The sequence below is a fragment of the Panthera pardus genome, unplaced genomic scaffold (genome assembly GCF_024362965.1).
Source record: "Panthera pardus isolate Hobbes unplaced genomic scaffold, ASM2436296v1 HiC_scaffold_5, whole genome shotgun sequence".
Taxonomy (NCBI): domain Eukaryota; kingdom Metazoa; phylum Chordata; class Mammalia; order Carnivora; family Felidae; genus Panthera; species Panthera pardus.
In genome coordinates, this window is record NW_026526980.1 from 17,262,743 (window position 1) to 17,277,546 (window position 14,804).

The 14,804-nt window shown below is 61.8% G+C and overlaps 1 protein-coding gene across 3 annotated transcripts in view; it reads right to left on the minus strand.

Moving 5' to 3' along the window:
* Nucleotides 1–1,035: 1,035 nt before the first annotated feature.
* The window catches only part of NSMCE1 (NSE1 homolog, SMC5-SMC6 complex component), a 31,341-nt gene continuing 17,572 nt past the window's right edge, over nucleotides 1,036–14,804 (minus strand). For all 3 annotated transcript variants that reach the window (XM_053894518.1, XM_053894520.1, XM_053894519.1), the window contains 6 exons: nucleotides 7,713–7,834; nucleotides 6,749–6,826; nucleotides 5,366–5,512; nucleotides 2,699–2,815; nucleotides 1,606–1,726; nucleotides 1,036–1,223 (listed from right to left, as the gene is read on the minus strand). In XM_053894518.1, coding sequence (XP_053750493.1) covers nucleotides 1,144–1,223; nucleotides 1,606–1,726; nucleotides 2,699–2,815; nucleotides 5,366–5,512; nucleotides 6,749–6,826; nucleotides 7,713–7,834 — 665 coding nt within the window. In that variant the 3' untranslated portion in view covers nucleotides 1,036–1,143. The remainder of the gene's footprint in view (nucleotides 1,224–1,605; nucleotides 1,727–2,698; nucleotides 2,816–5,365; nucleotides 5,513–6,748; nucleotides 6,827–7,712; nucleotides 7,835–14,804) is intronic.

Here is a 14,804-nt window from a genome sequence, read left to right on the forward strand (position 1 = left end):
CGGTCCCACACAGGCACGCACGGTCTCCGGCCGGATGGGGCCCCGCCCTGGTGGTCACTAGGGCCCGGGGGGTCCGGAGAGGAGGGGGACGGTGCAGGTAGTGACGAGTGCCACGAAGGAAACGGAACAGGGTGACGGGGACACGATTTACCGTAGACATGTGAATAAGCCAGAATGACCGGGACACTCAAACTGGCAGTGAGGTTTGAGGGGGGCCTCCCCGCAGGAGGTGCAGCAGCCCCGGGGCAGGAAGGCCCAGCCCTTGGGGGAGAGGAAGGAGCCGTGCAGGCAGAGCAGAGGGAACTGGGCGGCCGGAGGGGGCCCGGTGCAGCCAGCACTGGGACGGACAAGGGCGCCGGGCCAGGGAGACAGGTCTGCGTGCTGTTGTGTGACAAGGGCCGGAAGGGGAGGCCCCAGGAAGCGGGACAGCCGTGAGCGTCACCGGTCCGGTGACCCAGCGAGCGGTGTCGGCAGGGAACCGAGTGAAGACGGGCTGTGCAGGGAGGCGGGCAACGGCCCGATGTCCAAAACCTGGAGCGCCAGGCAGGGTCTCGAGAATTGCGCGTGAGGGTTTTGGTAGGAGTCTTCGGGAAGTTCACGTTGGAATCAATGCAGGGGAGACCAGAAGCTGGGGGGGGGGGGGGGGTCCCCAGGGACCAGGTGCTCAGGGCTTCCTGACAGCTGGGACTTGTCTGCACCTGTGTGCGATGACTCTGCCCTTCCTCGCGGGCCAAAGCACCTGGCCAGGCAGGCAGGCAGGCAGCGGGCTGTCTGAACTACCCAGCCCTTCCAGACCCCCGGTTCCAAGGTCGCTCTTTTCTCCGCTGGTTTTCCTGCCTTCCGGTCATCTCCACAAGCTTCCTGGTACGTCCCAAGAAATACCTTCTCTGAGTAAGTCGGTGGGGATGCTCTCCGTTACCTGCCTGACGCTCCCGAACCCCCCAGGCGGGCTCTCAGTTAAGGGGGAGCCCAGGAAGGGAAGAGCCACAACGTGAAGCGACCCGCACAACCACAGACTGAGGCCGCAGCCACGACTCCTTAGCAACTTTTATTCCAGACCTGCTAAGGAGCGAACACGAAGCAGCAAGGGGACTCGGTGCGACGGGAGACGCTGACGCTTCTCTTCCGAACAGGGCCCGCCAGCTAGTGCTGCCTGGACCGCGAGGGTTTTTTGTTCGCCTTGGAGGTCCCGGCCTCCCGCTCCTTGTCGGGGTTGAAGACTTCTGTACACGGAAGGGGCCGGAAGATACCGTGAGCGGCAGGGCAGGTGGCGGCCTCGGCCCTCCCTGCTGACCCCGCACTGCGGCCGGGGAGGGATGGGCACCGCCTTCACCTCCCACCCGCACGCAGCTGCCGGGGGCAGGGCAGGGGGTGCGGGTGTCTCGTCTAGACCCTCATGAGCCTCATGAGCCAGGGGGTTTCCGCTGCGTTCTGAGGGCCCCTGCAAGCGTGTGCGAACACAGGCGTCTGCTTACTGCGGGAGCGGCTTCCCCTGGAGGGCCGGGGACCCGCGGACAGACCCACACGGGCGGAGAGGGCTCCCCGTCCCCGGGTGTTCCCCCCCCCCCCACCCGGCCTGCCCCCGAGCGCCTGAGGGACGCGAACCTGGTATCTCGTGGGGCCAGTAGTCGTTACAGTGGGGGCAGCGCGGCTCCGGGGCGGACCGGAAATACTTGGCCACGCACGGCAGGTGCATCCTGATGCCGCAGGTCTCGCAGCTTTGCCCCTGAAACCAGAAGGGCGAGGGCTGAGCGGCTGCGCGCGCCTCCACGGGCACGCGCCTCCACGGGCACGCGCCTCCGGCGAGCGGCGGGCAGGACGGCTGGCAGGCTCCGGAGGCTCCGCACTCCGCACCACAGACGGGTGACGATGACCCCTAGGCCCTCAGCGCGAGGGCTTCTAGGAACTTTTAGTAGAGAGTCCCACGCACGCACGCAGGCAGAGGGTGCTCGGGATGCCACAGGCCGGAGCGCAGCGGCGCGGCCAGGCGGCCTCAGAAACGCGGGGTCCGGGCACACGCGGCCCTCACGCCTCCCGCTTTTTGGACGTGGGTCGGAGGCTTTACGAAAACACGTGGGGGGAGGGGGGGTGCCTGGGTGGCTCAGTCGGTTAGGTGACCGCCTCTTGGTTTGGCTCGGGGCTCGATCTCACGGTTCGTGGGTTCAAGCCCCACGTCGGGCTCTGTGCCCACGGCCTGGAGCCTGCTTGGGATTCTCGCTCTCCCTGCCTCTCTGCCCCTCCGCCTTGCATCTGTCTCGCTCTCGAAGAAATAAAACTATAAAACTTAAAAAAAAACACAAAAAACAAAACCGTGTACTCTGTTCCAGAAATTCCGGCCCAGGGAAATAATCACCAGGTGGCCCAGGGTACAGGTGCACAGAGGCTCACGGGAGCGGAGCTGACGACGTAGAGAGAGACCGAGGGTGGGGGGAAGCCCCGAACGTGCCCCGCCAGGCGGGCAGCGCGACACAGAACAGTGCCCGACGCGGCGGGACGCCGGCCACGCCACTGCCAGGCCACGCGGGCTACCTGGCTCCTGAGAGCCCTTCCGGGGGAAAACAAAATCAAGCGCGCCCCGGGACTGGAACCGGGGGACCCGGGGCGAGGGGAGGCAAGGCGGGCGCTGTCGTGGTGGCCCCAGACCCTTCGGATGCCCCGGGTCTGCGGGGGCGGGGGCGGGGGCGGGGCCCGCGGGTACCTGGATGAGGAGGCCGTGGCAGATGTTGCAGGTCTTCACGGCGTCGGGGTACGTCTCCCGGATGTACTGCTCCATCTCGAGGATGGCCCGGCTGTGCAGCGTGAACTCCCCTTCTTTCTGCAGGCACGACGGGGGGGCGGTGAGCTCTCCAGCCCCTTCCCCTCCCTGCGGTCCCGCAGCCCCGCGGGTCCCGCGAGCTCACGGGGCCGGGTGCCCCTCGCACGGCCGGCGTCCGCCTGCCCCTCGGCAGAGCCTCACGCGTGGAAGGACTTGGGCCAAGACCCAAAAGGGACCGGAGGAGGGTTCCCCGAACCCGTGAGTCAACGGGCGCGGATCCCGAGTCTGCGGGTGGCCCCCTCCCACGGTGAGGACACGGGGCGGAGAGGGGAGGGAGGCAGTCTCCCCACAAGGCGAACTCGGCACCACCCCTGCCCCGGTGCTCGCCTCCCCCCCCCCCCCTTCCCCCCACACAGCCTGTAGCCTCAGCTGGGGCAAAGCCATTCTGCAACCCCCTTTCCCTTCTATCTGTAACTCGCCCGCAGGGAGCTACCTGACCAGCTCCCTCCCCAGACTGTGGGCCTGTGAATGCCACACCAGGCCCGGTTCTGCTCTTGTGGGGACAGGGACGCAGGGACGCGCTCGTGTCCCATGAGCCTTGGGGCTAGGTGCTTGGTGGTCCTGTGATAAGCCTCCGGGGGAAGACGAAGTCGACCCTACGTGGAGACCACGGAGGATTGCTCTGGGCCCCAGTGAAAAGTTCGAGTTCACAGTCGGGCCCAAGACACGTTTACTCAACATCTACCCCGCGCCTGAAACCGTGCCCGGTGCTTATTGTTCATGACCCTACTCATCCTCGGGGGCCGTCACAGGGAGGGGCAGGGGCAGGTGAGGTGCCCACCCCCCGCCCCAAAGACCAAGACTCCCAAGATCTCCCAGGCCTCGCCTCACCACTACAATCTGAGCTCAGGCCTCGCATCGGGCCGGTCCCTGCGACATGCGGACGCGTGGCTGTCAGCACACCCACGCTTCGAGGATCCGTGGTTTAGCTGGGCCACTCAGGACCTCCCCCAGACCCCCGACCACCCGCCTCCGGCCCCTGCCATCGCGACACGGTAACTCGCGGGGCCAAAGCAGGTGCACGGGGGCTACCGGAACGGCTCGGGGTGGAACACCAGGTGACTGCAGCGTGTTTCTTCACGAAGGTCAATTACCATCTCCTCTTCGTCTGAGGAGCGAGCATTTCTTGGTATAGTTTTTGGCAAGTCTTACATAAATTCTGTCCCTCTGGCACGTCCCCTACCTATGTGGCCATCCCCTCAGCAAGAATTTATAGCGCGCCTACAGGTGCAACAAGGCACAGTGAACAAGTCGAGGATGCCAGCCTGTGTCCTTAAACACGCGCGGTCTGACCCAGCTCAGTCAGTTATCACCCGAGCCGCCCGAGAATGTTCCGTACTGCCAGACGCCCCCAAGGGGAAGGAAACCCGTGACAAAGCAATCAGTAGGGAGCTGCAGTCGCCCAGACGAGGGCCGGGTGCAGGACGCCAGCCAGACCACGGAGCTGCGGTTTGTTCAGCTAAAACCAAAGCAAAGGGGCTCTCCGTCTCCGTGGGGCAGCGGGGGACCCGTGGCCATGGCACCGGCACCCCCGCCCTGGCGCCCCTGTCCGCAGCTCTGTGGCCCGTCCGGCCTCCCCTCCGGTCAGGAAAGCACCTCAGGAGCCGAGCACTCGTGCACTCAGTAATCGGCGGCACTCAGTACAGGACGGCCGCCCCGTCAGAGGGCAACGGCCCAGAGCGCCGCGGCTCCGGCCACTGGAGGCGGGCCCTCCCTGGAAAGGAACGATCGCGTCGGCCACGAGCAGTGGTCCCCGGCCACGGTCTGGCCCCGAGCGAGGAAGCCGAAGGCTGACCCGAGCGCACCGTGCGCGGGCACAGGCCGCGGCGAGCGAGAGCTGCGCCCGTCTGGCTCGGGTTTCCGGGCGAAGGTCTCGCCTTGTGTGGGAAAGCACGGAGACGTCTGCCCCGCTCCGGTCAGCAGAAGCAGATGTGGGGGGGGGGGGGGGGTCTCGAACCGCGAGCGTGCAGGGCAGTCTGGTCCCTTCCCGGGCACCACGGCTCCTCTCCGGCAGTTCGCCCACACGTCCTCCCTGCTCCGGGCGGGCCACCGGCTCCCTGAGAGGGCTCGAGGGCGCTGGCCCCGAATAACGCAACGCCGTCGATAACAACCACCGGTAACCTTGACGGTGGCAGCAGCTGCCCTGGGACCCCGGCACCAGGCTCTGGCCGTCTGCCGTCCCATCCCCGCCCCGAGGGGACACTCCTCCTCCCCTCCTACAGGAGAGGGGCTCCAGGCCACCTCACCGGGTCCCGGGCCCAACGCCAGAGCGGCGCCCTCACCCACGGTGCACACGGCCCCGCCTCTGCGGACCGGGGGCTCCAGCCCGGGTGGCGCGTGCTCTGCGCTTCCGGCCGGGCCTCCTGGACACGTGACGTGAGTGAGCGGGAGGCCCCAGCCCTTCTCGTACCGTCACGGCGGGCGTGAAGGCAGACAAGGGGCCCAAGACGGCCCGGCTCAGCGGACCACCGGATACGATACGGTTTGGGGGAGAATTTGCTCTCCGGCCTGAACGGTGAGCCAGGCTGGGGAAGCCGCTGGACACCGTACCTCGATCAGCCACTTGTTTTGTACAAACTTCTGCAGCACCTGCTCTGCTTCCTTCTTCCTCATCTTCTTGCCTTTAAGTTGGTCGACCAGGTTCAAAATATTTGTGGAGGACGCAAAGCCAGTCTCCGAATCAATAATCAGTTCCAACTGGAAGAAACAACAGGTACCACGTTCATCTATTAGATCGGCAAAAACAACCTTTAAGCAGTAACACCGATCCTGGCAGGGGCGCCGCGAAACCACCGATCACGGGCAGAGCTGAGCCCTGGAACAATCCTTCAGGAAGACAGTTTAGTAGCGAACGTCAACGGCCGTGACCATGGTCAGTCCCTCTGTCTCAACGGTCACCCTGTGACACCACGCCAGAGGGATGATCCTCAGGCCCCCGGATCCAGAATCGGCCCCCTTGCCCCCACCTCCCCGAAGGCAGAGAAGCCGAGGGATGAACGAGTGGATGACGAGGCGGCACCCGTCTAGTCGAACGCGGGCAGGACAGGGGGCCCGAGGGGCTGGCTGGAGGCAGGGAGGGCGGGAAAGCAAAGCCCGGGCGAGCCAGGGCGCAGGCACACTCGGGAGCCGCAGAGACGCCGGAGCCCGGGCCAGGAGGGGCTGCCGGGCACGCGCCCCCGAGACTGCTCACGGCGGGGCGGGGCCACCAGGAAGACAGGCTTTCCGCACGCGCAGGAGCGTCTGCCGTCACACAGCCCGGTCCTCGACCTCGGCTGCCGACTGCCGTCAGAGGAGGCTCGAAAGGGAGGATTCTAGGACCCGTCACCGGAGACCCGGATCCGCCAGCTGTGGACGAGACCGGATGTCTCGACGCTCCTACCTCCCGGTTCCCGGAACGCGGCCCGGGATGAGAAGCACCGCCTTGACCCGGCGCGCAGCCGGGTGAGTGACAAGGGGGCTGAGGGAAGAGCCCTGAAGCCGGGGAGGCAGAGCAGTGCCTCTCCGATGCGGACAGGAAGGGTTCCACGGGGTGCCCTTGGTAACACGCACGGCCACGGGCCGTGGGCCGCGGTCCGGGCGGGGACTGGGATCCGGCCTTGCCAGGGAGCTCCCTGGCACCTCGGCCGCCGCCGCCGCCGCGGGGGTCTGGGCGGCGCGGCGAGCACCGGGTGGGAACGCCGGTCCGCCTGCACCACACAGCCCGACGCCCGGTGCTCCACCGACCGGGGTTCACATCTGGACAAGCTCCCTCCCAGGCAGCCACGGCGCCCTCCCGAGCCGGCGCCCGGAGGCGACGCACTGGGCAGGGACCCCGCAGATGGCCGTCTGGGGCCGCGGTGGTGACCCTCTACGACGGCAGTTTCCGTTTCTAACGCCGAAGACGACAAGTTTCCCGTCGCAAGCCCGGCCAATAAACAACCATACTGTACTTACAGCCTTTCTAAACAGATCCAGCTCGTTCTCTGCAAAATCCGAGGCCATTTTGGAAACCGGAGTCGTTGCAAGATTCACCTAAAAGACAGGTCAGTGCGACGGTCAGGCGGCGCCCTTCGCCGCCCGGCTTGCCCAGCCCCCTCCTCTCTCCAGTCCCTGAGCGCCGCGGTGTGGGCGCTGTCGGCCACAGGGCCCGGATTTGTGACCAGTCGCATGTTACAGACTTGGGTGTCTAGCTCAGAATCCCCGACTCTCGGAGATTTCCAGAGGTGGTGCGGGAGCTTCCGAAATCAGACACATTTGGGGAACTCGTCTGCACGCTTAACGGAGCTTCAAATGCAAAAGGCGCCGCGAAGCCCGCGACTTTCCGCAGTTACTCAGCTCCACGACCCTTCTCCCCTGGAACAGTGTGGAACCCCCGGCTACGGCCCCTCTCTGGGCGGGCCTGGCTGGGGGGGGGGGGGGGGGGAGCCTCGTCTCCTCCAATGGCCTAAGGTGTTCAGTTCTGCCCCACCTGTGCTTCCCCTTGCTCTCTGGCGGGGGGCTTCCTGGAACGTGAATGGCTCAGTCCCCAGGGCCCCCCCACCCCCAGTTTCTCTTCTCACAGCCTCTGTGTCTTATTCCAAATGAGAAACCGCTTTCCTCCTTTAATCCTAGTATTCCATACATTTGGGATGACTTCTTACAGCCAACTGTCGACAGACAAAACAAAGCCAAACGCGTGCTGCGGTGTCTCGGGCAGGGGCTCGGGCAGGGGCAGGGAGGTGAGCACTGAGGTGACAGCCCCCGGCCCTGATCACTGCAGAGGATTCGTAAGGTGGCACCAGTGAACCGGAACCGGGGTGGAGGGGGAGGCGGGGCCAGGCTGTGTCCGCGTCCCCGGCTCCGGGGCTGCGGGGGCAGGGGCACCTCCACTCCCGCAATTCCTCACAGGAGCCACGAGAGGGCGCCGGCGTGCACTCACCAGCGCGTAAACGGGTCTCCCGTCGTCCTCGGTGGCCCCTTTCTTAATCTCAATATACAACGACTCCAAGACGCTGTTGATGTTGTTGATGAAGTCCTCCAGCTCCTCCACGGCGGCAGTGCCTGGAGAGAAACGGGATGGCGTCAAGAAAGTGTGGCCATCTTAACCACTCCGTCGACCCCAGCGCAGGCCAGCCAAGCCAGAGGCAGGCGAGGGCCCGGCCCGCTTGGGTGAACGCCAGTCTGTGTGGCCCCTTCCTCCCTGAGTGTGCAGACGGGGAGGGCGCTGTGCGTAGGAAGGGCCGGGAAACGGCGTCCGAGCCTGCCGCGCTCTCCCTGTCCTCGCTGGGAGCCCCCGGCCTGCCGCCCCCGATTCCCTGCTCCGCGCCCCTCCCCACGCGGAGCCTGTGCCCGCACGGCCTCACGTGTGCCGGGTCCGTCTCCATCCCGTCTTCCCTTTATCCGCCATCCGGACGCGTACCGAACGCTCCCATGCCAGGCCCCACGTGCTGGGCCCGGGGACAGCGGGCGGCAGTGAAGACCGACGACAAGCAGGGCGAGAGCAGCAGCTCGCACTGAGCACCACCCCTGGCCCCCAGTGAGAGGCTGTGCTGGGTGCTTGTCACGGTCGTGAGTCCATCCTGCCAGCTGCCCTCCGAGGCGGGTGCTAGCGGCCTCCCCTAACTCGGTGACCAGGCCAAGGGGCAGAGGAGGGCGGGCTCGCTGGCTCCGGCCCCTTCCCGGCTCCGTGTGCTGTCCCGCCTCCACGCTGCCCAGTCCCCCGACCCGGGGCCACCAGCCCACGGAGGAGGTGTGCGGACAGAGCCCGGGGCTGCAGTGAGTGGAGGGAAGAGACCTGGGGTCCACCAGGCTGCAGGGGCGGCGGGAGCCCTGGCGCAGGGCCCCGGAGACCAGGGCAACGTGTCACCTTCCCCTGCGGGCCACAGGCAGCCCTTCAGAGTGGGAAGCAGAGAAAGGACGTAGTCGGCTTTGCGTCTTGGAATTACCCTTCTGTGTACTGTGATCCTTTTTCTAAACAAGAAGTATTTATTACTGTTTTCATTTATTAAAGTAACTTCAACAGATTTATGAGAAGGAGCCATCATAAAAACAGACAATATGATACCACTTACCTTAGGAACGACAATGAAACCAATGAAACAACACTGCAGGAGAAAGGCCTGGAAAGACACCCACTAGGCTGATGACCAAAGCCACCGTCAGGAGGGAGACACAGAGGAGGGGATCATCCCAAGGCACTTGAGCTTTACCTGTATCAGGCTTCCTACACAGAGAGAGACTTCTAAGCCCATGGTCAAGGCTGACAAAATAGCAGGTCACGCTGGTGGCAGTGAAGGTCACAGCCACGTGGGCCACGTAAAGGAGACAGCTCTGACACAGGTACGGGAGGACACTGGGGGGCCCACGGGAGCTAATGACAAAGACCATGACATAACATTAATATGCAAATCTCAGCAGGCCTCAAAGCTTCCTCTTTAAGTAAACTTGTTTAAATAACAAGTCAGTATTGTTACTGATACTGGGTGCCACAGTATCCACAGGTGGTACAGGGACACGAACTGTGAGGACAGCGGGACAACAGAATTTGGTCGCAGCTGCTGCAAAGCCTGTGATCGGAGCCTGGACAGCGTTTCCTCCCTCCGGGCCTTTGCTCACCCCCTCCTTTCTGGAAGGCCTCTTCCTCCTCACCCCCCCGTTTCTGCCTACTCTTTACGGAAGCCAGCTCAAACAGGACTTTTTTCCACGAAATGTCCTCTGCGGCCCCCGGTGCACAGTGGCCTCGCCTTTCTTCCTCTTCCACACCAAGCGTGAGGGCCTAGAAGCCCTTTCTGCCACAGAGCCTCGCCCCCCGCCTGCCCACCCAGGAGCCTGGCTGCGTGGTGACCGGGCACTCGGGAGCCACCCCTCACCGACAGGGCAAGTGACAGGGCTCTTCCCCGGGCAGGAGCCACTCGGTCCACCCAATATGACACAATGGCAAGTCCCACCTCCCTCTGAAAGTGACACTGCACATTTTCCACTGGAAAGGCCACTCCTGGGTGTCGTTCAGAAAAAATGTACCCTGTGGGCAGATCACAAACACTCCAATACGTCGGAGTTTCCAGATACCCTGTGTGCGTGGAGGGTATGAACCGCTCGGCCCTTCCCCCTCTCCCACCCTCCTGTGCCGTGCTGTCCAGCCCCGGTTTTCAGAACCATGAACATTTTCACTGGATTTTCATGTAACAACAACACCAACAACAACCACTTCCTACTGCCGTGCTCACTGCAGAAACCAAGCACCTGCTCCACGGCTCACGTTCTCTCCCCTCTTACCCTCCCTGACCGCACGGCTTCCTACGTCGAGGCCACGTCCGTGTCCCTGTCTGCTGCTGACACTGTGCGTGTTTCTCAGGCCCTGTGCCATGCTGTCTCCCTCTTGATCATCCCCTAAGAATAAACTTCTCTTGTGTTCAGTAACACCGCTCCTGGATTTGAGTTTTAGGGGACCAGTCCTGCCTTACCTTTCTGGGGGACCCCAGGCGAGTCCCCCCTTTCTCTCATCACCCCCTGCACCTCACCTCCAGCTTCGCATGTGTCTAGAACACACCCCCCAAACCCTCTGTATAGCGCCAGCCCTCACTCCCCCCGCCCCCACACACACACCGCCCCGGGGTCCCGGTCATGTCCCCTCCCACCCCCTCCCAGTGCAGGCCTCCTCTAGCACTGCCTTCCCTGATCCCTTGGCTCCAGCTACAAATCTGCCCACAATTTTCAGCTGCCGACAGCAATTTCCATCCCTAACCAGACCCTAGCTTTTTTTTTTTTTTTTTAAACTGTCTTTCCCCATATGTGTGATTTTGGAAGGAGGATAATTCCAGGAACCCATATCCAGAGAACCAGGAGGCAGGAAGATGAGGGGGTCAGATCAGAGGGCAGCCAGGTGTGGGCCAGTCTAGGAAGCAACAAGAGGAGGGCCACCGGGGGGCTCCAGCTCAGCCCCGACAGGGAGGAAGCACAGAGAAGCGAGGAAGGCTTTGGCCGTAAGGTCATCCTGTGTCCTCGTGCCCCTGGGGTCCTGCCCGTTCCCCAGCCTGGCCCCTAGCTGTCAACCAGCCCTTGTGTGTCCCTTTCCCACCAGCCTCCCAACACGGTTCTTTTGAAGTTGGCCAGAACCGGGATCGATCACTTGCTGCCAAGATCCCTGACATGCACGTCAAGCGTCAAGGGTGCCCACCAGACGGGAGCTTCTGGATCTCGGGTCTTGTGGTGAGCTGTTCTCACTGCTGTGCCCCCACTCCCCGCCCTGTCCCCAAGGCCCCCGTGGAGCAGCTACGTTCTGTAGACCCGTGCGAACACGCTGGGCCAAAGGACTGTCAGAGGGTCCCTTTGGCCCCAGAACCTGAGTCCAGGGTCATGATAAAGGGCATGAGATAAAAGATGAAATCACACACTTCTTGGTTCTACGACTGACGGGCTTCAGAAAATTCATAACATCAGTCCTCCCTTCAGGATCCTGAGCCAACTGAGAAAAGAGACAGGCTCGAGCTAAGTTTCCAAGTCACTGTCTTTGCATGTTGAGCTGAGTCAGGACCTGGGTCCGTCAACACCACCGACCCGCCACCAGCACCATGGGACGACCAGCTCCAAGAAGTGACGAGCCCGGCCCTGGCCCCACCCTGCTGTCTCCTCTGGGAGCGGGAGACACCCGAACCAGGACGCTCAGCACCACGTCTGAACCGAGCAAAGGTCTATGGATCTTATGTCACCCCCCCTCCGGGTCCTCTCTACGTGGGAGCAGGCTGTACCCGGGCCTCCCTCGTGGGCTACGGCAAAACTGGGCCACACACGGCGAGCCTACGCTTGTGTGGCTGGAATTCACCTTAATGCGTGCTGGGCGCCACTCAGGAGCCCGCCTCCCTTCAGCACCGTGAGAACAGACCCATAATGTGAGCCGTTAGCATCATCTGTCTCTACAAGAGGCTTGGGGAGGGTTCAGTCACTTACCCAGAGTTCCCACGGCTTAGATAGGCACCCGGGCCTGCCCGACACCACTTCCCAAGCTCCTGGGCACAGAGCCACAGGCCCCCTGGAGAGCAGAGCGAGTGTTCTCTGGGAACACACGCTCTGCCATGTTGCGGGGTTGACAGCCCAAGGCCCAGGAAGAGGACAGAACAGCTCCTTCTTGAGCAGGAAATGCCCTTCCGATGGGACAATTTATAAAAGGGGACTCAGGTACGCCTGGGTGTCTCAGTCAATTAAGCATCCGACTCTTAATTTCGACTCAGGTCACGATCTCGAAGTTTCATGAACCCGAGCCCCGCGTCGGGCTCTGCGCTGACAGCGCGGAACCCGCTTGGGATTCTCTCTCTCTCCCTGCCCCCCCCCCCCCCCCCGCTTGCACTGTCTCTGCCTCTCAAAATAGACTAATAAACTTAAAACACAGGCGGGGGTGAGGGGACTCAGGGCAGTCCACAGGCTGGGGCAGCACCAACCAAAGAGGACACCATCCCTCTGACAAGCGAGGCTGCTTCACTCGGAGGCTGTTTTCCTCTGACCACTTCTATATATACCATTTCCTTTTCTTTTAAAATTCAGTTTTAGTTTAACCAACAAACCCCTGCCTGCTAAGCTGGGTCCTTGTTTCCCAGCAGGCTACTGGAACCCAGGGCACACCGCACACTTGGGCGGCGGGCGGGCGGGCGGTCAGGAAGTCTGCTGCCCTAACTTCTGAGCCACAAACAGTTTTGTTCCAAACTAGGCACTATAGATAGAAAACGCTATTTTTAGGTAGAGGAAATAACAGCCTAAAATTAAAGACCCCAAGGGACGGAACCACTTGCAGGCCAACCCGCCCCGTGACGGGCCTCTCATCTGATGGGCCGGCCGGGCGGCCCCCCTGAGCACGGAGCTGAAGACGGGGCGCAGAGCAGCCCCCCGCCCCCGGGGCCGGGAAAGGCTGGCAGGCAGAGACACGGGGCGGCGGCAGTGCGGGAGTGGGGGCGGGGGGCACGTCTCAGCCCGTGACCTTCACGTCCACCGGCCTGGAGAGAAATGGCTCCCCGGAGCCACGTATCTCCCCTGGGATACGTGGGAGAGAGCTGGGAACCGACAACGAGACCGCTCCCCAAGTCTGGCTGGTTAACGGTGCTGAGAAGAGCAGGGGGAAGAAGCTGTCTTTCATGTGGCAGATACATTAGATAAGTCGCTCTCTGTATCTGTGCACCATTTCACTCGGTGCCCCGGTTCCTCTCCCTCGTGATCTCCGCAGAGCCTCACGAACAACGACCCGGGGGAGCCGGGACGCAGCACGGTCTGCACGTCGGCGGACACCGAGGGTCAGAGCTTAAGGGCTTACTCAAGATCACAGGACCCGTAAGTGACACGGTGCAGACTGGAAATCAGATGTCTGGCCTTTAGTTCGGCACAGCGACAAATGGCCTCGAGCATTCATTAAAACAAAGACAAAATGTTGCTTAGATACACAGCGATGTCTGAGAATTACTTCAAAATAACCAGGGTTAAGGAGGTAGGAGGTAAGCAGATAAAACAGAATTAGTCATGAGTTGCCACCGTGGCTGGGTGATGGACGGGCTTCACTGTATTCTTTGACTTTTCTGTGTGACTTTCCCATTTAAGGGTAAAAAAATACCTCAGTGCTCAACAGTATCACTCGATGCCTTCACCCTCAGGTTTCTGAATCGAAAAAGAGAAACGGGGCAGTGCCCTCTGACAAGGTAGATTCGCTCAGAGCTCTGATGGTTCGGGGTGAAGAGGCTTTTAGTAACGGACAGTTTTTAAATCTCAGAGATCTGTTTGCAAGTCCACAGAGACTCTTTGCTTTGTTTTGTTTTTTAAATCAACAGATTATTTTAGTTAGAAAGCCTGCTCTGGGGCCTCGCTTCAAACAACAGCACGTAAAACTTGTTTTACACTGTTTGGCACAGTTCCCGCGTTTTGGCCACAGGCACCAAGTGTTCCAACACCCACGACGACACCGCGGCCGGTGGTGACGGGGACGTGCGCCTACCGTGTCCGTCTGTGCGGTAAACCCACCTATCGGCCAGCCCCCTCACCAGGGGTGTGTTGGTCAGTGCTGCGGTCGGCAACAGAACAGTGCCGCCTCCTCAGGACGGTGCTGAGCCAGGCAGCGTCCTGAATTCCGTGACTCATCACAGAAAACTAAGCCGCCTGCAGCAGAACCTCACTACCGATTCCATTCGTGCGCATGTCACTTCGTCCCCGCCCTTGACAACAGGTGGGCCACCTGCCACTGGGACCGGCGGTGGCCCCCCACTCCCCCCACCAGGGATCCCCAAGGAACTGATGCAGGGGCTCCGCGGGGGGTGGCCGCCCACCCCCTAAAACCAGAGCGGCTGTGCCTCATTCCGGGTGTGCAGGCTTCCTCCTTCCCAGCTTTCATCTGAGCACAGCCTGCTGCTCCTGACAGAATCAGACGCCCGCAGACGCCAGGCAGAAGCACAGACGTGGACAAGCGCGGGCGCAGCGGGTGACGTGGGGAACACGCGTCCCCCGAGAGGAGCGGGACTTCCTCTGTTCCTGCCACAGACCCAGTCTTTGGATTTTTGTGAGAAGTCTCTCTGTCAGTGTTTGTTTTTTAACGTGGGAATTAATTTTTAAAACACTGTAGGGCAAACAATCTGTATCCATCCGCTACATACCACTGACAGTCCCCAGTTTTCGAATTCTGACGTGGGCTGTGACCCTGCCGTAAAGAGACACGATGACTAACGAGGCCACCGTGTTCCCTGAGCCACCAGATAAGAGGCGGTGGAGAACCCGAAGGAACAGACTGTCACGCTCATTCTTCTGAGAGACTGAGCACGGGCAGACCTCAGACCTTTCGTGGGCTTGGTTCCAAACCACCACGATAAAGTGTCGTCGCAATAAAGCAAGTCAAATGCATTTTTCGGTTTCCCGGTGCATAGAAAAGTTACAGTCACGCTACACTGGAATCTATTAAACACATGATGACGTCAGGTCTGCAAAAACAGTGTGTGCCTTAATTTAAAAATACATTACTGCTAAAAATGCTAACCATCATCTGAGCTTTTGAGTGAGTGGTAATCCC